General features: G+C 65.1%; 2 protein-coding genes across 2 annotated transcripts; one reads left to right on the top strand and one right to left on the bottom strand.

Moving 5' to 3' along the window:
- Positions 1-1022: 1022 nt before the first annotated feature.
- GCK (glucokinase) lies at positions 1023-11826 on the bottom strand. Its single transcript, XM_064141315.1, has 10 exons — positions 11515-11826; positions 7228-7390; positions 6932-7086; positions 6608-6727; positions 6404-6499; positions 6147-6246; positions 5095-5278; positions 4620-4775; positions 2565-2798; positions 1023-1331 (listed from the first exon to the last, which is right to left on the bottom strand). The coding sequence occupies exons 1-10, from the start codon at positions 11557-11559 to the stop codon at positions 1196-1198; spliced, it is 1389 nt and encodes a 462-aa protein (XP_063997385.1). The 5' UTR covers positions 11560-11826; the 3' UTR covers positions 1023-1195.
- A 2656-nt stretch (positions 11827-14482) lies between these two features.
- Positions 14483-21843, top strand: YKT6 (YKT6 v-SNARE homolog; the record flags this gene model as incomplete). The annotated part of the gene is made up of 5 exons (XM_064141316.1): positions 14483-14505; positions 15616-15724; positions 18885-18967; positions 20543-20643; positions 21685-21843. Coding segments are annotated over exons 2-5 (447 nt in total), but the record flags the coding sequence as incomplete, so codon positions are not given.
- Between the last annotated feature and the right edge of the window lie 7 nt (positions 21844-21850).

The raw sequence follows: 21850 nt of genomic DNA on the forward strand, positions 1-21850 counted from the left end.
TCCTTAGGCAGCCCCGGTGAGGAAGAGGAGGGAGCCGGGACCCTCCTTAGGCATCCCCGGTGAGGAAGAGGAGGGAGCTGAGACCCTCCTTAGGCAGCCCCCAGCAGGTGAGGAAGAGGAGGGAGCTGAGACCCTCCTTAGGCAGCCCCCAGCAGGTGAGGAAGAGGAGGGAGCTGGGACCCTCCTTAGGCAGCCCCCAGCAGGTGAGGAAGAGGAGGGAGTTGAGACCCTCCTTAGGCAGCCCCCAGCAGGTGAGGAAGAGGAGGGAGCTGGGACCCTCCTTAGGCAGCCCCCAGCAGGTGAGGAAGAGGAGGGAGCTGGGACCCTCCTTAGGCATCCCCGGTGAGGAAGAGGAGGGAGCTGGGACCCTCCTTAGGCAGCCCCGGTGAGGAAGAGGAGGGAGCTGGGACCCTCCTTAGGCAGCCCCCAGCAGGTGAGGAAGAGGAGGGAGCTGGGACCCTCCTTAGGCAGTCCCCAGCAGGTGAGGAAGAGGAGGGAGCTGAAACCCTCCTTAGGCAGCCCCGGTGAGGAAGAGGAGGGAGCTGGGACCCTCCTTAGGCAGCCCCCAGCAGGTGAGGAAGAGGAGGGAGCTGAGACCCTCCTTAGGCAGCCCCCAGCAGGTGAGGAAGAGGAGGGAGCTGGGACCCTCCTTAGGCAGCCCCCAGCAGGTGAGGAAGAGGAGGGAGCTGGGACCCTCCTTAGGCAGCCCCCAGCAGGTGAGGAAGAGGAGGGAGCTGAGACCCTCCTTAGGCAGCCCCCAGCAGGTGAGGAAGAGGAGGGAGCTGGGACCCTCCTTAGGCAGTCCCCAGCAGGTGAGGAAGAGGAGGGAGCTGGGACCCTCCTTAGGCAGCCCCCAGCAGGTGAGGAAGAGGAGGGAGCTGGGACCCTCCTTAGGCAGCCCCCAGCAGGTGAGGAAGAGGAGGGAGCTGGGACCCTCATTAGGCAGCCCCGGTGAGGAAGAGGAGGGAGCTGGGACCCTCCTTAGGCAGCCCCCAGCAGGTGAGGAAGAGGAAGGAGCTGTGTCTCCCGCGGCCGCCCGCACAGCCTCCGTTTATTGCCGCGCCGGGAGCCGCCGCCCGCGTCCGTGCGGAGCTGCGGAGGAGTGAGGGTTGGGGAATCACCCAGCGCCCACCCCCCGCCGCCATCCTCATCTCCCCATCCCCCCCCGAGTCCTTGCTCTCTGCCCTGGCCTTCCTCACATGCAGGCCATCTTGCAGGCCACGGCCGAGATGAGGGCAGCGCCGCGGCCGCTGCCTTCCTCCGACTGGATGAAGGTGATGTCGCAGCCGGGGGTCAGCTGCCGCACCGTGGCGTGGAAGCGATCCTTGAAGCTGCGGGGGGGCAGAAAGAGGAGGCAGGTTTGGGGGGGCAGGAGAGGATGGGGGAGGGGAGAGGGGGGGAGGAGGAGTGGGACAGAGAAGGGTGACGAAGTGTTGGGCAAGGGCAGGGGTTGTGCCCCTGGGCTGGGCAGTGGTGTGGGCAGCAGGAGCAGGGCAGGGGTTGTGCCCCTGGGCTGGGCAGCAGCAGCAGGGCAGGGGTTGTGCCCCTGGGCTGGGCAGTGGTGAGGGCAGCAGGAGCAGGGCAGGGGTTGTGCCCCTAGGCTGGGCAGTGGTGTGGGCAGCAGGAGCAGGGCAGGGGTTGTGCCCCTGGGCTGGGCAGTGGTGTGGGCAGCAGGAGCAGGGCAGGGGTTGTGCCCCTGGGCTGGGCAGGAGCAGCAGGGCAGGGGTTGTGCCCCTGGGCTGGGCAGTGGTGAGGGCAGCAGGAGCAGGGCAGGGGTTGTGCCCCTAGGCTGGGCAGTGGTGTGGGCAGCAGCAGCAGGGCAGGGGTTGTGCCCCTGGGCTGGGCAGGAGCAGCAGGGCAGGGGTTGTGCCCCTGGGCTGGGCAGTGGTGAGGGCAGCAGCAGCAGGGCAGGGGTTGTGCCCCTGGGCTGGGCAGTGGTGTGGGCAGCAGCAGCAGGGCAGGGGTTGTGCCCCTGGGCTGGGCAGTGTTGTGGGCAGCAGCAGCAGGGCAGGGATTGTGCCCCTGCAATGGGCAGTGGGGAGGGCACAGCTGGAGCCCTGGGGGCAGTTGTGTGCCCCTGAGTGCCAGGAGGACATTGAGAGGCTGGGGCAGGGCCAGGGCAGGGCAGCAAAGGTGGGCAAGGGTCTGGAGAAGAGAGCTGGGGAGGGGCAGGTGAGGGAGCTGGGGGTGGGGAGGCTGAGGAAGAGGAGGCTGAGAGGAGACCTCCTTGGCCTCTGCAGCTGCCTGAGAGGAGGCTGGAGCCAGGTGGGGGTTGGGCTCTGGGGCCAAGGCACAAGGGATGGGAGGAGAGGAAATGGCCTCAGGTTGTGCCAGGGGAGGTTCAGGTTGGGCATGAGGAACAATTTCTCCCTGGTGAGGGTTGCCCAGGCCTGGCCCAGGCTGCCCAGGGCAGTGCTGCAGTGCCCATGCCTGGAGCTGTGGGTGCTGAGTGCCATGGGTTGGTGCTGCCCTGGCAGAGCTGTGCTCAGGGCTGGCCTCGATGAGCTTAAAGAACTCTTCCAACCCAAACAACTGCTGTGAGGAAGGCTCCTGGGGGGTCTCACCTGGGATGGAGCTTGTAGACGGAGCCGTCGACTCCCACGGTGATCTTGAGCGTCTCCTGGCTGCGGCTCTCCCGCATGCGGTTGATGACCCCTGCCAGGCCAGCTGAGCACATCTGGGCGGCGCGGGTGGAGACGCTCTCGCAGACCATGCGCACGATGTCGCAGTCTGTCCCCGAGGGCAGCAGCTCGAAGGCTGTCAGGATGTTGTAGATCTGCTTGCGGTCGTCGGAGTCGCTGGGAGGTAGAGAGGAGCAGCGTGGAGGGAGGAGCGGGGAGAGAGGAGCGGGGAGAGAGGAGCGGCGATGAGCACGGAGAGGAGAACGCGGAAAGAGGAGCAGGGAGAGAGGAGCAGGGAGAGAGGAGCACAGAGAGCGTGGAGAAAGGAACATAGAGAGCATGGAGAAAGGAACACAGAGAGAGGAGCAAGGAGAGAGTAGCACAGAGAGCATGGAGAAAGGAACACAGAGAGAGGAGCAGGGAGAGAGGAGCACAGAGAGCATGGAGAAAGGAACATAGAGAGCATGGAGAAAGGAACATAGAGAGAGGAGCACAGAGAGCATGGAGAAAGGAACACAGAGAGAGGAGCAGGGAGAGAGGAGCACAGAGAGCATGGGGAAAGGAACACAGAGAGAGGAGCAGGGAGAGAGGAGCACAGAGAGCATGGAGAAAGGAACACAGAGAGGAGCAAGGAGAGAGGAGCACAGAGAGCATGGAGAAAGGAACATAGAGAGAGGAGCAAGGAGAGAGGAGCACAGAGAGCATGGAGAAAGGAACACAGAGAGAGGAGCAAGGAGAGAGGAGCACAGAGAGCATGGAGAAAGGAACACAGAGAGAGGAGCAGGGAGAGAGGAGCACGGAGAGCATGGAGAAAGGAACATAGAGAGAGGAGCAAGGAGAGAGGAGCACAGAGAGCACGGAGAAAGGAACATAGAGAGTATGGAGAAAGGAACATAGAGAGAGGAGCAAGGAGAGAGGAGCACAGAGAGCATGGAGAAAGGAACACAGAGAGAGGAGCAAGGAGAGAGTAGCACAGAGAGCATGGAGAAAGGAACACAGAGAGAGCAGCAGGGAGAGAGGAGCAGAGAGAGGAGCATAGAAAGAGAAGCAGAGAGAGAGGTGCAGGGAAAGAGGAGGAGAGAGGAGCACAGAGAGAGGAGCACAGAGAACATGGAGAAAGGAACAGAGAGAGAGCAGCAGGGAGAGAGGAGCGTGGAGAGCAGGTAGAGGAACACGGAAAGAGGCACAGGGAGAGAGGAGCAGAGAGAGAGGAGCAAGGAAAGAGTAGCACAGAGAGCATGGAGAAAGGAACACAGAGAGAGGGGCAGGGAGAGCACGGAGAGAGGAGCACAGAGAGAGGAGCAGGGAGAGAGGATCACGGAGAGCATGGAGAAAGGAACACGGAGAGAGGAGCAGAGAGAGAGGAGCAGGGAGGGAGGAACACGTTGGGTGCAGAACCTCCGTGGCAGGCAGCTGTAGGGGGCTGGTGTGGGGTGATGAGTTGGGTGGACCTCAGTATGAGGCAGTCAGAGCAGGGTGACAGGGTGGACACCTGGGTGTGTGGTGACAGCACAGACACCCCAGTGCTCCTGGGCTGCTGTGGGGTGAGGGTGGGCACCTCAGTGTGGGGTGGCAGGGTGGACACCTGGGTGTGTGGTGACAGCACAGACACCCCAGTGCTCCTGGGCTGCTGTGGGGTGAGGGTGGGCACCTCAGTGTGGGGTGGCAGGGTGGACACCTGGGTGTGTGGTGACAGCACAGACACCCCAGTGCTCCTGGGCTGCTGTGGGGTGAGGGTGGGCACCTCAGTGTGGGGTGACAGGGTGGACACCTGGGTGTGTGGTGACAGCACAGACACCCCAGTGCTCCTGGGCTGCTGTGGGGTGAGGGTGGGCACCTCAGTGTGGGGTGGCAGGGTGGACACCTGGGTGTGTGGTGACAGCACAGACACCCCAATGCTCCTGGGCTGCTGTGAAGTGACAGGGGTGGGCACCTGGGTGTGGGGCAGGGTCGCAGCTGGGAGGGGGGGGGGGTGGTGCTGCCACCCTGCCCTGCTACCTCTCGATCTGGGACACGAAGCGAGTCTCGAAGGTCCCGCGGGTCTTGAGCTTCTCGGAGGCCTCCCCGTTGAAGAGCAGGTTCTCGTCCACCAGCTTGAGCAGCACCAGCCGCACGATCTCCCCCATGTACTTCCCCCCGATGATCTTCTCGTAGCTGGGGGGAACACACACGGGCCAAGGGGCAGCCATCAGGGCCCGGACGTGGTGGGCAGACCCCGTGCCCACTGCCCCCCCCCCCCCCCTTCTTTTTCCTTCCTCGCCTTGCCAGCTGTGGGAAGCAAAGGAACCCTCCCCCCCTCACCCCCCACCCCGCTCCAGCTGTCGGGGAGGAGCTGCCGTGAGCTGTCCAGCGCTGCGCTGGCGGCAAGGAGGAGAACTGGACAAAGGAGGGGACGTGGCTGGGGCTTTGGTGGGGGGGGGGGACACACGGGGGGACACACGACCAGAGGAACTGGATTTGTCCTGCTCCTTACAGTTGCTGACCGGGGTTAAGTGAGGTCTCGTCCACCACGCGGTCGTACTCCAGCAGGAACTCGTCCAGCTCCCCCGAGGCACCGAACGCTCCCCACTCGGTGTTAACGCACATCCTGCCCTCGTCCCCCTCCACCAGCTCCACGTTCTGCATCTCCTCCATGTAGCAGGCGTTGCAGCCGGTCCCTGCCAGCAGACACCGCGGTGGCACCCCCCAAACACCCATCCCAACGCCCCGGGTGTTGGGACCCTCCTTAGGCAGCCCTCTGCAGGTGAGGAAGAGGGAGGGGCTGGGACCCTCCTTAGGCAGCCCTCCGCAGGTGAGGAAGAGGAGGGAGCTGGGACCCTCCTTAGGCAGCCCCGGTGAGGAAGAGGGAGGGACTGGGACCCTCCTTAGGCAGCCCCGGTGAGGAAGAGGAGGGAGCTGGGACCCTCCTTAGGCAGCCCCGGTGAGGAAGAGGAGGGAGCTGGGACCCTCCTTAGGCAGCCCCGGTGAGGAAGAGGAGGGAGCTGGGACCCTCCTTAGGCAGCCCCGGTGAGGCTGCGTGCGCGGCGCGGTGAGGGGCAGCCTGGCCCCGCAGGAGCTGATAAACAGCCCGGCAGGGTGACACGGTGACACGGTGACGTGGTGACACGGTGTTTACCCAGGCCGAGGGACGCTGGAGAGCCCAGATGGCCTCATGCTTTGATGGGCACTAAAGATCCTGGGGGGCTGGGGGGCAGCTGGGGGGCTGCAGAGGGACAAAAGAGCCCTGGCAAGGTTCGAACCCCTCCCCAGCTCTCCGGTACCAGCAACTCCAGAGGGGCCCTAGCAGTGACAGTGAGATGCTGCAGCCCCTGGGGACAGACCCGACACAGTGACACCCCCCAGCCCTCCCCAGCACCATGCCAGGGCCAGGTGATTCTAGCTGGCATCCCAACCTGAGGAGTGCTCGGCTGGGTGCTGCTGCCACCCTCCCTGCCCTCAGCGTGTGCCCACCGACAGGACAAGCTTCTTGGTGCCACGGGAACGTGTCCCACCCCCCCTCCCCCACCTCGCCTGTGCCCATCTTACCCACAATCATCCCAACCTCGCACCGGTGATCTTCATAGTAGCAGGAGATCATCGTGGCCACCGTATCGTTCACCATCGCCACCACGTCCATCTCGAAGTCCTGGGCACAGACGAGGGACAGCTGGGGCCCGGCCCTGGGGGCTGGACTGTGCCCAAGGGTGCTACGACCCTTGCCAAGGACACGCCGGGCTCCAGCGGCGTGCCAAGGCTGTCCCCACCCGGGCGCAGCGCTGGCACCGGGCGTGCGGGATCCTCACCCCTCGCCGTTTGATGGCGTCTCGCAGGAGCCCTACCACATTGTTCCCTTCCGCCCCGGAGGCTTTGAAGCCCTTGGTCCAATTCAGGAGGATGCCCTGGAGCCAGAGTGAGACCAAAAGGGGTGGGCACAAAGAGGACACACACAGACACCCCCCCTCACCCCCCACCCCCCCCCGCCCCGCTGCCCGGCTACCCCTCCTCACCTTGTCGATGTCTTCGTGCCGCACGGGGAAGGAGAAGGTGAAGCCCAGGGGCAGCTTTTTGTGCTTCATCTGATGCTTGTCCAGGAAGTCAGAGATGCACTCGGAGATGTAGTCGAAGAGCTGGAGGGGAGGAGGGCAGAGGCTTTGCCAGGCTGGCCCCAGCCTCTCACTGTGCCCACCACAAGTCGCCTGAGCAAGGCTACCTCCCTGCCACCCCTCAGCTTCTGCCAGCTGTACCCACCGAGACCTGGCATGGTGTGAGCTGTGCAGGAGGGGGCAGGCACCGTGCAGGAGGGGACGGGATGCCCTGTGTGCCCAGCTCACCATCTCTGCCGTCCCAGTCATGGCATCTTCTGGGATGGAGTACATCTGGTGCTTCGTCTTCACCTTCCACTGCCCTTCCTCCCCCTCGCCCACCTTCACCAGCATCACGCGGAAGTTGGTGCCACCGAGGTCCAGGGACAGGAAATCTCCAACCTCTGCACAGCCAGGGGTGGGGAGGGGACACACACAACGTGAGTGGCTCAGGGCGGGTCTCGGCCTCCTGCACTGAGCTTGGCAAGGAGCAGGGGCAGAGCTGAGGTGGGAAGGATGCCAAGCCCAGCCCAGCAGCTCTGTACCTGAGCCCTCGGGTGTGGAGCGGACGTAGGTGGGCAGCATTTTGACAGAGGCTTCCTCGTGTGTCTCCAGCTTGAGCCCTCTGTCCATCTCCTTCTGCATCCTGTACATCACCTTCTTCAGGTCCTCCTCCTTCAGACGGAACTCCGACAGGATCCGCTCCACCTGCGGCGGGAGGGATGGCATCAGCTGGGCGCCGGGGGGAGCCTCGACCACACTCACCCCGAGTTTCCTTCCCTTGGCTCAGGTTTATCCCCCTCTCAACACCTCATCACAGCTCTTCACTCTCCTCCTGCCTCCAAGCTCACAGGACTGGCATGAGCCATGCAAGACAAGTCCCCTCCTGGCACTGCCCTTGAGATGCCTGTGCTTGGCACACCCATCCCTGTGCCATCACCATAGAATCTGGTCTGAGTTGGAAGGGACCTTCAGAGCTCATCTGCCCCAAGCCAGATGAGCAGCAAGCAAAGAGTGAGCTTGCCTGGTTGTGTTGTGGCAGGTGCCACTCCAGCAGGATTTGGACCCGTGACCTGGGGCATCCCAGATGCCAAACCCCAGTGTCTTTCCCAGCAGGAAGCTCTTCCAGCAATGCCATTTAGGAGCTCAGTGTCTCCCACCAAGGACCTCTCTATGTCCATGTGATGAGGATGCTGGCACACTCAGTTCCTGGAAGCCAGGAGCATCCCTGTCCCTGCATCCTCCTGGGATCATCCCTGTCCCTGTATCCCCCCTGGAGCATCCCTGGCTCTGTATCCCCGCCCCCTCTCTGGGAGCATCCCTAGCCCGGAACTCACCCCTTCACCCTCCATCCCCCCCCCCCTCCCCGGGATCAGCTCTGCCACTGTATCTCCCCATGAGCAACCCAGTCCCTGTATCCCCTCCAGAGCATCCCTTTCCCTGCATCCTCCCTGGAGCATCCCTGTCCCTGTAGCACCCCTCGGGAGCATCCCTGTCCTTGTATCGCCCCTCGGGAGCATGCCAATCCCTGTATCCCCTCCAGAGCATCCCTGTCCCTGCATCCTCCCTGGAGCATCCTTGTCCCTATATCGCTCCTCGGGAGCATCCCTGTCCCTGTATCCTCCCTGAAGCATCCCTGTCCTTGTATGCCCTCCTGAGCATCCCTGTCCCTGCATCCTGCTTGGAGCATCCCTGTCCCTGCATCCTCCCTGGAGCATCCCTGTCCCTGCATCCTCCCTGGAGCATCCTTGTCTCTATATCGCCCCTCGGGTGCATCCCTGTCCCTGTATTGCCCCTCGGGAGCATCCCCTTTCCTGTATCCCGCCGGGAATCACAGGTCCCATTTTCTGCCCACGGCAGATGAAGAGGGGGTTGAGGGCAGGCACCGAAGGCTTCCCGGGAAATGCTCCCTCTCTCTCCTTCGCTGCCAGGGCTGTGCCGCAGGGCCCGCGGCAGGGGAGAGCCTGGCAGCTGTTTACCCTTCTAGCGTAGCAACCTCCGGCTCCGACACAGCCTCCATTAGCCACGGCACGTAAATGGGGGCAGGCAGCCCCGGGCCGGCACCAGAGCTGGGGGAGGAGCGGACTGAGCCGCTCGGGGCTCGGCCAGGTGCAGTCGGTGGCGTTAGAGGACTCATTTGTCACCGGGAGCTGGGCAAGCTTCAAACGCTGCTGCTTGAGTTCGCTCCGGCAGAGACTGATCCCGCAGGCTGCTGCACTGCCCCGCGGCTGCCAGGGTGTAAAAGGCTTCGGGATGTGCTTTGGAGCAGCCTGGCACTGGGATTAGTTTGGAACATCCTGGCACTGGGATGTGGTTTGGAACATCCTGGCACTGGAATTAGTTTGGATCATCCTGCCACTGGGATGTGGTTTGGAACATCCTGGCACTGGGATATGATTTGCATCATCCTGCCACTGGGACTAGTTTGGATCATCCTGGCACTGGGATGTGGTTTGGAACATCCTGGCACTGGAATTAGTTTGGAACATCCTGCCACTGGGATGTAGTTTGGAACATCCTGACACTGGGATTAGTTTGGGTCATCCTAGCACTGGGATGTGGTTTGGAACATCCTGGCAATGGGAAATTGTTTGGATTATCCTGGCACTGGGATTAGTTTGGAACACCTTGGCACTGGGATTAATTTAGATCATCCTGGCACTGGGATTAATTTGGATCTTCCTGGCACTGGGATGTAATTTGGGACATCCTGGCACTGGGATTAGTTTGGAACATCCTGGAATTGGGACGTAGTTTGGCTCATCCTGACACTGGGATTAGTTTGGATCAACTTGGCATTGGGATTAATTTGGATCTTTCTGGCACTGGGATGTAATTTGGAACATCCTGGTGCTGGGATTAGTTTGGATCATCCTGGCACTTGAGATGTAGTTTGGCTCATCCTGGCACTGGGATTAGTTTGGAACATCCTGGAATTGGGATGTAGTTTGGCTCATCCTGGCTCTGGGATTAGTTTGGATCATTGTGGCACTGAGATGTAGTTTGGCTCATCCTGGCACTGGGATTAGTTTGGATCATTGTGGCACTGAGATGTGGTTTGGCTCATCCTGACACTGGGATTAGTTTGGATCATTGTGGCACTGAGATGTAGTTTGGCTCATCCTGACACTGGGATTAGTTTGGATCATTGTGGCACTGAGATGTAGTTTGGCTCATCCTGACACTGGGATTAGTTTGGATCATTGTGGCACTGAGATGTGGTTTGGCTCATCCTGACACTGGGATTAGTTTGGATCATCCTGGCACTGAGATGTAGTTTGGCTCATCCTGGCACTGGGATTAGTTTGGATCATTGTGGCACTGAGATGTAGTTTGGCTCATCCTGACACTGGGATTAGTTTGGATCATTGTGGCACTGAGATGTAGTTTGGCTCATCCTGGCACTGGGATTAGTTTGGATCATTGTGGCACTGAGATGTAGTTTGGCTCATCCTGGCACTGGGATTAGTTTGGAACTTGCCCCAGAAACTCCTGTCCCACAAAGCTGCTGAGCCTGGGGCACCTCAACCACCACCCACAGCCGGGGCGGGTCCTGGCACCCGGGCACGTCTCCAGCCATCCTCCCTGGCCTGCCGTGCTGCCAGACCCTGGGGGTCCATTAGCACCGAAGCCCCGGGGGGGGGGTCCTGTTAGCACATGCTGCAGCACGGGCACCGTGGCCGGGGGACAGCTCCGGTCACCACAGAAAGGGACCGGAGCAGCCCACAGCAGCACCGTGGTGAGGTTGCCATGGCCTCGGGGGTCTTCAGCCCAGGCTGGCCACAAAAGCTCTGCCAGGAAAAGCATGGTGCTGGATTTGCCCTCCCACCTCGCCCTTGCTGGAGCGGGCAGCAGAGGGCTTTCAGCAGCCCATGCTGCAGAAGCTGCCCTGCAGCACCGTTTGGCACAGCAACACCACATTTGCCACGTCCAGAGGGTCCCCGTCCTTGTGGCTGGCACCCGGGGGTGGCAGCAGAGCCTTGCCTCGTCCCTTCTCTTGCTCCTGAAGCAACGAGCTGGGATCTGCTGTGCTGGGTCTGGCTCCTCTCACACAACTGAAACCGGCTCCTGGCTTCCCGAGAAACCACTTCCAGAGATCCCACCGAGGTGGCACAGCTGGAAACAGCACGGCCACAGGTGGTGGGGGGCTGGTGCTGCCTGATTCTGCCAGCCACACGCTCCTGCCATGTGCCATGCCCCCCTCGGTGTCCCCTGGACGCGCCAGCCCACAGCCGGGCAGCGCCTCGCTGTCCTCCCCCACGGCCCCGCCGCAGCTCCGCTCGGGAGCGGCGAGAGGAGCAGCTGCCCCCAGCCGGTGCTCGGCCGGGGACGAGCCAGGAGCCTTCCACCTGGGTGCCTCTGTGACAGCAGCGACAACCCGCTGAAAGCCACGGGGCCCATCTTATCTCCGGGGCCAGCAGCCGCTGGGTTGGCAGCAAAGATGCCAAGGGCGATGCCCGGACGGTGAGAGTACGACAGCCCCACAGCCACTCGTGGCTCTGTCTCCAGTCCCCGGCAGGACAGGGCACAGCCCCAGAGCCACGCAGCGAAATGCAGAGCCGCAGCTTATGGAGCTGAGTCCTCCCCTCCCTGGAGCACGCAGCGGGGGTGCCTTTGGGATGGGGACCCCCTGGGCGATGCCCTGGCTGACCCCCAGCAGGGCCCCCGTGCCCTCCTCACCAGTGACCTCCCCTCCCGGCCACCTTGCTCGATGTCAGACACCCGCAGCGCCAAGCCACGTACGGCAGGGACGGCTGGCAGCCCAGCGAGCATCCGTGCCACCCACCCGTGCCCCCCACCCCTCTCCGTGCCAGCCCCATCGGCGTCCTCACCTTCTCCTTCCTGCCGCTCTCCATCCTGGCTCGGTGATCCAGCATGGGGGCAGCTGTCGAGGTAGGGTGGGCTGCGAGCCGAGCTGTCCCCCCTCAACCCCCCGGGCACCCCGCGGCGGTGCCTGGCGTGCGGAGCGAGCCCCGCGCCCCGCTCCCCGTGGCTGCTGGCGTGCGGCCGGCGCTGGGCTGCTCCGTCCCTCGCTCCGCCGGCGGCTGCTCCACTTTCGCCGCTTTATCTCATCCGACGGCGCCGGCGCCCGCCCCTTCTCCAGCACCTGCTGAGTAAGGGGGTCCTGATCTACCCCCCACCCCCCTCCCTCCCCTCCCCCGGCCCCCGGCCCCTCAAGCGCAGGGGCAGGGAGAGGGTCCCGGTGCCCTGGGCGGCTCAGCGCTTTCGCCCCGCATCGCTGCACGGCGGAGGGGCTGTGGGGTCCTTTTCTTCCCCCTTTGGCTTCCTTGCCCTGGCGAAAGCTTTTCCGGGCACAGCGGGTGGAGGTTTTGGGGTTCTCTCTTTTTTTTTTGGCGTGGCGAGGGGTCAGGAGCCCACCCCGGTGGATTTCTACAGCCGGTGGGGAAGTCCTGATGCGGCGGCGGCGAGGCTCGGCCGGGACCCCTCCCCGTCGGGGGCCGCTGGCTCCGTCATGCGAAGCAGCACCACGCCCCGGGCCGCCCGTGTCCCCCCGCCGCAGTTGTCATATCAACGCCTCGATGTGCTGGCGGCTGCGGCAAGCACTCCACCGGACGGCTTAGCAACCCGGCAGGCTCCCATGGAGACGGCGCCAGGGCAGGGGGAGCCTGCGGCTCGATGACAAAGGTTACGGCCGCCGGCGAGGGCTGAGGGTGGCAGGGAAGCGCTCCGTGTGCCCCCTGGATGGGAAACGCACCCAGCGGTGCCCCCGGCATCCGTGCCAGATGTTGGGGCGGATGGATGGAGACTACTTTTAAGGGGGACAGGGATGTGGTGGCGTCGTGTGTGTCGTCCACCCCCTCCCTGCCATGCCCCCCGGTCGGTGCTGTCAGCTGAGCACTGGGGGAAACGGCAACTCGTGGGGGTGCTAACGGGATGCTGCCAGGCATCGGGAGGGGGGGGGCTCCAAAAGCTCTCACTGCTGGTCCATGGCAGCATGCCCTGAGCATCCCTGATGTGGGGTCCTTGGGAAGCCAGGCTGGGCACTCACGGGGCTGGCAGCCCCATGGGGAAGCTATGGAGAGGGCAAAGGGTTTGGGCCAGGGGCTGGGAGAGCTGGGACAGGGCCTGAGTTCACCCCACAGTGCCTCATCTCCACCTGGCTCACGGCTCTGTGCCCACCCAGTGGGCAGGGAGGGCTTGGGCAGCCTTGCCTCAGCCATGAGTGCCCACCAAAGGGGGGAACCTGATCCTACAGAGGGGAAAGGAACTCTTGGGGAGCACTTCTTCAGTGGGCTGTCACCTTAGGGTGGGCAGAACAGCCCCAGCGAGGGGTCCTCACCCTGCACGTGGGTCCCAAGCCCTGGGCAGAGGCCAGCCCCATAGAGGGATTCAACACAAGGGTGGAGGAGATGCCAGCTCCATAGAGGGATTCAACATGAGGGTAGAGGAGATGCCAGCTCCATAGAGGGATTCAACTTAAGTGTAGAGGAGATGCCAGCTCCATAGAGGGATTCAACATGAGGGTAGAGGAGATGCCAGCCCCGCAGGGGGATCCAGCTCCAGGGTGGAGGAGATGCCAGGCCCGCAGGGGGATGCCAGCCCCGTAGAGGGATCCAGCTCCGTGGTGGAGGAGATGCCAGCCCCGTAGAGGGATCCAGCTCCGGGGTGGAGGAGATGCCAGGCCCGCAGGGGGATGCCAGCCCCGTAGAGGGATCCAGCTCCGTGGTGGAGGAGATGCCAGGCCCGCAGGGGGATGCCAGGCCCGCAGGGGGATGCCAGGCCCGCAGGGGGATCCAGCTCCGGGGTGGAGGAGATGCCAGCCCCATAGAGGGTTCCAGCTCCAGGGTGGAGGAGATGCCAGGCCCGCAGGGGGATGCCAGCCCCGCAGGGAGATCCAGCTCCGGGGAGGAGGAGATGCCAGCCCCGTAGAGGGATCCAGCACCAGGGTGGAGGAGATGCCAGCCCCGCAGGGAGATGCCAGCCCCGCAGGGAGATCCAGCTCCGGGGTGGAGGAGATGCCAGCCCCATAGAGGGTTCCAGCTCCAGGGTGGAGGAGATGCCAGGCCCGCAGGGGGATGCCAGCCCCGCAGGGAGATCCAGCTCCGGGGAGGAGGAGATGCCAGCCCCGTAGAGGGATCCAGCACCAGGGTGGAGGAGATGCCAGCCCCGCAGGGAGATGCCAGCCCCGCAGGGAGATCCAGCTCCGGGGAGGAGGAGATGCCAGGCCCGCAGGGCGATGCCAGCCCCGTAGAGGGATCCAGCTCCGGGGTGGAGGAGATGCCAGCCCCGCAGGGCGATGCCAGCCCCGTAGAGGGATCCAGCTCCGGGGTGGAGGAGATGCCAGGCCCGCAGGGCGATGCCAGCCCCGTCCCGCCTGCCCCCCGTGGTCCTCCCGGCCAGCAGAGGTCGCTGTCGCCCCCCAGCAGAGGTCGCTGTCGCCCCCCAGCAGAGGTCGCTGTCGCCCCCAGCAGAGGTCGCTGTCGCCCCCAGCAGAGGTCGCTGTCGCCCCCAGCAGAGGTCGCTGTCGCCCCCAGCACAGCCCCAGCGCTTTGGCGCCCCCTGCCGGCGGCCGCGCGGAGGAAGCGCAGCTGGGGGCGGGCCGGGGGGCGCGCGAGCCGCACGCTCATTGGTCAGGAGGCCGCGGGGGGCGGGCCGGGCCGGCGCGTGCGCGGAGCGAGCCGGGCTCGTGGCAGTTGCCCTCGTTGCGTCACTTCCGGCGTCCCTCGCCCTGTTTCCGGCTCTCGGCCGCCGCCGCCGCTCAGCCTGTCCCGGGGCCGCCGGTACCGAGCGCAGGGCAGGGGGCACCGAGGGGCCCGGCACAGCCGCGGGGCCGGGCGGGGCTCGCAGCGTGCAGCTGGGCGGTGCGGGTGGGGACTGGGTTGTACTGGAGCGAGGGTCTGGGAGGGCCCAGCCTGGGGCGGGGCGAGCGGGAGCTGGAGACGGCGTTAAACCGGGGCTGGGGTGTGCCGGGGCTGGGGTGTACCGGGGCTGGGGTGTGCCGGGGCTGGGGTGTGCCGGGGCTGGGGTGTGCCGGGGCTGGGCTGTACCGGGGGCTGGGGTGTGCCGGGGCTGGGGTGTACCGGGGCTGGGGTGTGCCGGGGCTGGGCTGTACCGGGGGCTGGGCTGTGCCGGGGCTGGGGTGTACCGGGGCTGGGGTGTGCCGGGGCTGGGGTGTGCCGGGGCTGGGCTGTGCCGGGGCTGGGGTGTGCCGGGGCTGGGGTGTGCCGGGGCTGGGGTGTGCCGGGGCTGGGCTGTACCGGGGGCTGGGGTGTGCCGGGGCTGGGCTGTACCGGGGGCTGGGGTGTGCCGGGGCTGGGCTGTACCGGGGGCTGGGGTGTGCCGGGGCTGGGGTGTGCCGGGGGCTGGGGTGTACCGGGGCTGGGGTGTGCCGGGGCTGGGCTGTACCGGGGGCTGGGGTGTGCCGGGGCTGGGGTGTACCGGGGCTGGGGTGTGCCGGGGCTGGGCTGTGCCGGGGCTGGGCTGTGCCGGGGCTGGGGTGTACCGGGGCTGGGCTGTACCGGGGGCTGGGATGTGCCGGGGCTGGGCTGTACCGGGGGCTGGGGTGTACCGGGGCTGGGATGTACCGAGAGCTGCCAGGGCTGTACCGGGAGCTGCCAGGGTTGTACTGGGAGCTGGGCAGGGCTGTACTGGGAGCTGCCAGGGCTGTGCTGAGAGCTGCCAGGGCTGTACTGGGAGCTGGGCAGGGCTGTGCTGGGAGCTGGGCATGGTTGTGCCAAGGACTGGGCTGTGCTGGGAGCTGCCAGGGCTGTGCTGTGCTGTCCTGGCTGGGGCAGTGCTGTTGGGTGGGTGCAGGGTGCTTGGGGCTGGCAGTTAAAGGGTGGAGGAAGAGGTGGAGCTGGATGGGCAGGGCAGGGCATGGCAGGTGGGGGTGGGGGGTGGGGGAGGGGGTCTTGGTGAGGCCCAGAAAGGTGCCAGCAGCTGCCTGAGCCCTGCCTGTGCCCCCCCAGCAGCTGCCATGAGGCTCTACAGCCTAAGTGTCCTTCACAAGGGGGAGCCCAAAGTGCACCTGCTGAAGGCTGCCTTCGACGTGTCCAGCTTCAGCTTCTTCCAGAGGTCCAGGTGGGTGCTGGGGGCAGGGGCAGGACCCCCACAGCCAGAGCCAGGCTCGGGGAGGAGCTCCCCTGGGTGCTGCGGGGCTGGGGCACAGCTCTTGGGGGCATCTCCCTTGGGTGCTGCAGGGCTGGGGCAGAGCTCTGAGGGGCATCTTGAGGGCATCTCCCCTGGGTGCTGCGGGGCTGGGGCAGAGCTCTTGGGGGCATCTCCCCTGGGTGCTGCAGGGCTGGGGCTGATCCTCTTGGGGGCATCTCCCTTGGGTGCTGCAGGGCAGGGCTGGGGCAGAGCTCTGAGTGGCATCTTGGGGGGCATCTTCCCTGGGTGCTGTAGGGCTGGGGCAGAGCTCTGAGGGGCATCTTGGGGGGCATCTTCCCTGGGTGCTGTAGGGCTGGGGCAGAGCTCTGAGGGGCATCTTGGGGGCATCTCCCCTGGGTGCTGTGGGGCTGGGGCAGAGCTCTGAGGGGCATCTCCCTTGGGTGCTGCAGGGCTGGGGCAGACCCTCTGAGGGGCATCTTGGGGGGCATCATTATCCCCTGGGTGCTGCAGGGCTGGGGCTGACCCTCTGAGGGGCATCTCCCTTGGGGGCTGCAGGGCAGGGTTGGGGCAGAGCTCTGAGGGGCATCTTGGGGGGCATCATCTCCCCTGGGTGCTGTAGGGCTGGGGCAGAGCTCTGAGGGGCATCTTGGGGGCATCTTCCCTGGGTGCTGTGGGGCTGGGGCAGAGCTCTGAGGGGCATCTTGGGGGCATCTCCCCTGGGTGCTGTGGGGCTGGGGCAGACCCTCTGAGGGGCATCTTGGGGGGCATCTTCCCTGGGTGCTGTGGGGCTGGGGCAGAGCTCTGAGGGGCATCTTTGTGGCATCTCCCCTGGGTGCAGCAGGGCTGGGGCTGACCCTCTGAGGGGCATCTTCTGGGCATCTCCTCTGGGTGCTGCAGGGCTGGGGCAGAGCTCTGAGGGGCATCTTGGGGGGCATCTTCTCCTCTGGGTGCTGCAGGGCTGGGGCAGAGCTCTGAGGGGCATCTTGGGGGCATCTCCACTGGGTGCAGCAGAGCTGGGGCAGAGCTCTGAGGGGCATCTTGGGGGGCATCACCCCTGGGTGCTGTGGGGCTGGGGCAGAGCTCTGAGGGGCATCTTGGGGGGCATCATCTCCCCTGGGTGCTGCGGGGCTGGGGCAGAGCTCTGAGGGGCATCTTGGGGGCATCTCCCCTGGGTGCTATGGGGCTGGGGCAGAGCTCTGAGGGGCATCTTGGGGGGCATCTCCCCTGGGTGCTGTGGGGCTGGGGCAGACCCTCTGAGGGGCATCTTGGGCTGCCTCTTTCTCCCTCCAGCCTGGTGCCTGAGCCTGGTAGTCAGAGCAGCTCCTGGGCCACAGGAGGAGGCTTCTGTTGGTGCCAGGTGGGCAGGGCTGGGCCAGCATCTCCTCTGCTCCCTGTAATTAGCTCTTTGGTCTAACCTGAAACCTCTCCCAGGCACAGAGCTCTGCTTGGCTTCTCTGGGCACAGAGAGGGTATGGAGCTGTGCCAGAGCTGCCCAGGCTGGAGGGCAGCCCCCAAAAGCCCCCTAGAAGGGATCCCAAAGAGTCATCTCTTAACCCCCCCCCCCCCAGCTCCTGGTGTTTGGGCTGGGTTGGAAGGGACCTTTGGGGTCATCCAGCTCCAACCTCCTGCCACGGGCAGGGAGGTGAACACCCCCAGGCAGGAGGCAGCCACAGCCTCCCTGGGCAGCCTGTGCCAGGCTCTCAGCACCTTCACACTGCAGAGCTTCTGCCTCAGCTCCACTCTCAGCCTGCTCTGCCTCAGCTCCAAACCATTCCCCCTTGGCCTGGCTCAGACTCCCTCAGCAAAGGTCTCTCTGCAGCCTCCCTGCAGGATCAGGCATTGGAAGGCAGCTCCAAGGCCCCCTTGGAGTCTTCTCCAGCTCTCTCCAAACTCTGTCAAGGGTCAGGAATGTGGTGAGAGGGAGGAGGGAGGAGGCTCTTTGGTGGCTGATTCCTTTGGGATCCTCCTCTGGATCCCAGCAGCTCCCCAGAGCAGGAGGAGCCACATCCATGCCCTGCTGGAGGGCAATGTCCTGGGGCTGGGTTTTGTTCTGCAGCCCCCAGAAACCCAACTGGGTCAGAGAGGTCACCAAAAGCTCCACCCAGCCCCCAGATCCCTCAGGAATGTGGGAGCTGAGCAGAGCTCCAGGCTGGAGCTGCTCCCAGTGGTGGGCAGCAGTGAGGAAACTCTGGGCCCTGCCATGCTGGTGTGGCCTGGGTGCCCCTTGGGGGTTCCTGGGTGCCCATTGGAGGTCCTAGGTACCAGCTGGGGGTCCCTGAGTGCCTCTTGAGAGGGTTCTGAATGCCTGTTGAGGGTCCTGGTGCCAACTGGGGGTCCCTGGGTCCCCCTTGAGAGGGTCTTGAATGCCTGTTGAGGGTCCTGGTGCCAACTGGGGGTCCCTGAGTGCCTCTTGAGAGGGTTCTGAATGCCTGTGGGGGTCCTGGTGCCAATTGGAGGTCCCTGGGTCCCCTTTGAGAGGGTCCTGAATGCCTATTGAGTGTCCTGGTGCCAATTGGAAGTCCCTGGGTCCCCCTTGAGAGGGTCCTGAATGCCTATTGAGTGTCCTGGTGCCAATTGGAGGTCCCTGGGTCCCCCTTGAGAGGGTCCTGAATGCCTATTGAGGGTCCTGGTGCCAATTGGAGGTCTCTGGGCTGCCTGTGGGGGGCCCTGGGCTGCCTGTGGGGGGCCCTGGGCTGCCTGTGGGGGGCCCTGGGCTGCCTGTGGGGGGCCCTGGGCTGCCTGTGGGGGGCCCTGGGCTGCCTGTGGGGGGCCCTGGGCTGCCTGTGAGGTTCTTTTTGCTGCTCAATCCCTCCAAGGCCGAGTTGAGGCCTGGGCTGTGAGCTGCTGAGTGCAGCTGTGCAGGGCCCTGGCCGAAGCTGGAGGTGCTGGGTGGGGACTGCAGCTGGGCCAGGGCAGAGCTCCACAGCTCAGCCACTCCTCTGCCCCCCCCGAGCTGCTGGGGGAGGCCTTGAGGCCACCGCAAGGTGCCAGGCACTGTGGGCAGGCTGTGCCCCCTCCTGGCTCACTGCACAGTGGAGCCAGCTGCTGCAGTGGAAGATGTCCCACTGCAAGGGGAGGGTTGGGTGAGCCTGGGGAGGTCCTTTCCAACCTCCCCCCCTGCTGTCTGCAGCGTGCAGGAGTTCCTGACCTTCACCAGCCAGCTGATCGTGGAGCGCTCGCAGCTGGGCACCAGAGCCTCTGTCAAGGAGCAAGGTAAGAGAGGGCAGTGCCCAGGGGTGCCCACAGCTGCCCCAACCTCCTCCTCTTTGTGGCCAGGTGCATTGGGAGGCTTCAATCCTGCAGTGCTGGAGGCTTCAGCACAGAGCAGGGCCAGAGGAGGGCACAGCAGGGCTGGGAGGGCTCTGCTGTGGTGCCAGGCTGAGAGTTGGCATTGTTCAGCCTGGAGAAGGCTCCAGAGGGACCTTCTGGAGGCCTTGGAGTGCTCCAAGGAGCTGAGCAGAAAGCTGAGGACAGACTTCAGAGCAGGCTCTGAGTCACCTTGCTCTGCTTGGGGCTGTCCCTGAGGGGTTGGGCAGGATGAGCTTGGAAGGTTTCTTCCCACCCAACCCAGTCTGGGCTTCCAAAGGTGTGAGGTGGCAGAGCCCAACCTTGCCCTGCAGGAGGTCACAGGAGGAGCAGGGATCTACCTGTGTGCCACCTTGCTGCCCCTGGGCTGCTCAGAGCTGCCAGGTTCTGTCCCTCAGCTGTCCCAGTTGGTGCCAGGTGCAGTCCCCACAGCTGTGGCTGTGCAGTCAAAGCTCCTCTGTGCCCTGGGCTCTTCCCTGACAGCCTCCAGAGCTCTGGCACATGCAGGCTGTGGCCCAGACGTGGCTGTTGTCACCTCCTGAAGGTGACTGTGACCCTCCCTTGAGCCTCTCCCACTCATAATCATGGAGTGGTTTGGGTTGGAAGGGACCTCACAGGCCAACCCCTGCGTGGGCACCTCCCACCTGCCCAGGGTGCTCTAGGCCTCACCCTGCCTGGCCTTGAACACCTCCAGCAAGGGGCATCCACAGCCTCCCTGGGCAACCTGTGCCAGGCTCTCCCCACCCTCCCTCTCAGCAGTCTCTCCTTCATCTCCACTCTCTCTCTCCCCTCTCCCAGCTCAAATCCATTCTCCCTCCTCCTGCCACTCCCAGCCCTTGCCCAAAGTCCCTCCCCAGCTCTCCTGCAGCCCCTTCAGGCACTGGAAGCTGCTCTCAGCTCTCCCTGCAGCCTTCTCCAGCCTGAGCAGCCCCAACTCTCCCAGCCTGTGCCCACAGGGGAGGTTCTGCAGCCTCTGCTCATCTCTGTGCCCCCCTCTAGAGCCTCTCCTGCAGCTCCAGGTCCTTCTTGTGCTGGTGCCCAGAGCTGGAGGCAGTGCTGCAGGTGGGGGCTGAGCAGAGCAGAGCAGAGGGGCAGAATCCCCTCCCTGTGCTGCTGCTCTCCCTGCTCTGCCTGCAGCCAGCACAGGCTGGCTCTGGGCTGCCAGTGACCAGTGCTGGCTCCTGGGCAGTGTGTCCCCACCTGGCACCCCCAAGCAACTCCTTCCCCAGCCTGGCTCTGTGCTGGGCACTGCCCTGAGCCAGCTGCAGGAGCTTTGCCCTTGCTGAGCTGCATGAGGTTGGCTTTGGGCACAGCTCTGCAGGGCCCTCTGGGTTGGATCCTTCCCTCCTGTGCCAACCACACTGCTGCCTCCTGGGGGACTGAACGGAGCCTTCCAGGGTGGTTGGAGGGCGATGGGAGGAGGTGCAGGGGGCAGGTGGGAGGTGGTTCCTGGCCCTGCTGTGACACAGCCTCTGTGCCCAGAGTACCTGTGCCATGTCTACGTGCGCAGCGACAGCCTGGCAGGTGTGGTGGTGGCCGACGCCGAGTACCCCCCCAGGGTCTGCTTCACCTTGCTGGACAAGGTAGGCATGGGCTGGCAGCAGCCCCGGGAGCTGTGCTGGGGGCTGCTCTGGAGAGCCCCTTCCAGGCCTGCTCAAGGCCGTGAGGAAGCAGGAGGCCTCCTGCCCCCACCCCAGCTGGGTGTGCGTGGGGAGGCTGCGGATGATGCCAGCCCGGAGGCGTTCAGGGCCTTGGGCAGCCTGCAGAGGTCTGTGCCCAGGTGGAGCAGAGCGGAGCGGAGCTGAGCGGCGCCGGGGCGTGGCCGGGCTGAGAGGGGGCGTGGCCGGGCTGAGCGGGGCGTGGCCGGGCTGAGAGGGGGCGTGGCCGGGCTGAACGATGTCCATCCGGGCTGAGCGGGGGCGTTTCTGGACTGAGGGGGGCGTGGCCTGGCTGAGGGAGGCGTGGCCGGGCTGAGTGGGGCGTGGCCGGGCTGAGCGGGGCGTGGCCTGGCTGAATGGGACCCATCTGGACTGAGCGGGGCGTGACTGGGCTGAGAAGGGCGTGGCCGGGCTGAGCGGGGCGTGGCCTGGCTGAATGGGACCCATCTGGACTGAGCGGGGCGTGGCCAGGATGAAGGGGGCGTGGCCGGCATGAGCGGGGCGTGGCCGGGCTGAGAGGGGGCGTGGCCGGGGTGAAGAGGGCGTGGCCGGGCTGAGGGAGGCGTGGCCTGGCTGAATGGGACCCATCCAGAGTGAGCGGGGGCGTGGCCGGGCTGAGCGGGGCGTGGCCAGGCTGAGTGCTTCCAGGCTTTGCGGTCCCTGCTGGGACTTGTCCCCATCCTGCCTGCTGTGGTGATCTTGATCTGAGTGCAGCCACGTCCCTGGCACCGCTGGAGCCGCTGGTGGCATCTGCCCACCCTGCTGGGCACAGGGGTCTGGGTACAGCCACCCCCACCCCTGCCGTGGGCAGCCCTTGGTTGGTCACTCACCAAGGAGGTTTGGTTCTGTCTCCTCCAGTAGGTTCAAAAAGGGAATGAGGAGGAGGAGGAGAACCTCCCGTGTGAGGAGGAAGCTCCTCCTGGCAGTGCCCCCCCCCCCAGGCCCTGACTGCTGCCCCTGCTGCAGGTGCTGGAGGACTTCTCCAGGCAGGTGCCCAGGATCGAGTGGCCCTCAGGGTCCCCTGGCACCGTCAGCTACGCGGCGCTGGATGAGTACCTCAGCAAGTACCAGGTGGGGCACCCCCGCAGGGCCCCTCCGGGGGCTGGGGGAGGGGCTGGGCTGCAGGTGGCAG

The sequence above is a fragment of the Pogoniulus pusillus genome, unplaced genomic scaffold (assembly GCF_015220805.1).
Source record: "Pogoniulus pusillus isolate bPogPus1 unplaced genomic scaffold, bPogPus1.pri scaffold_255_arrow_ctg1, whole genome shotgun sequence".
Lineage (NCBI taxonomy): Eukaryota > Metazoa > Chordata > Aves > Piciformes > Lybiidae > Pogoniulus > Pogoniulus pusillus.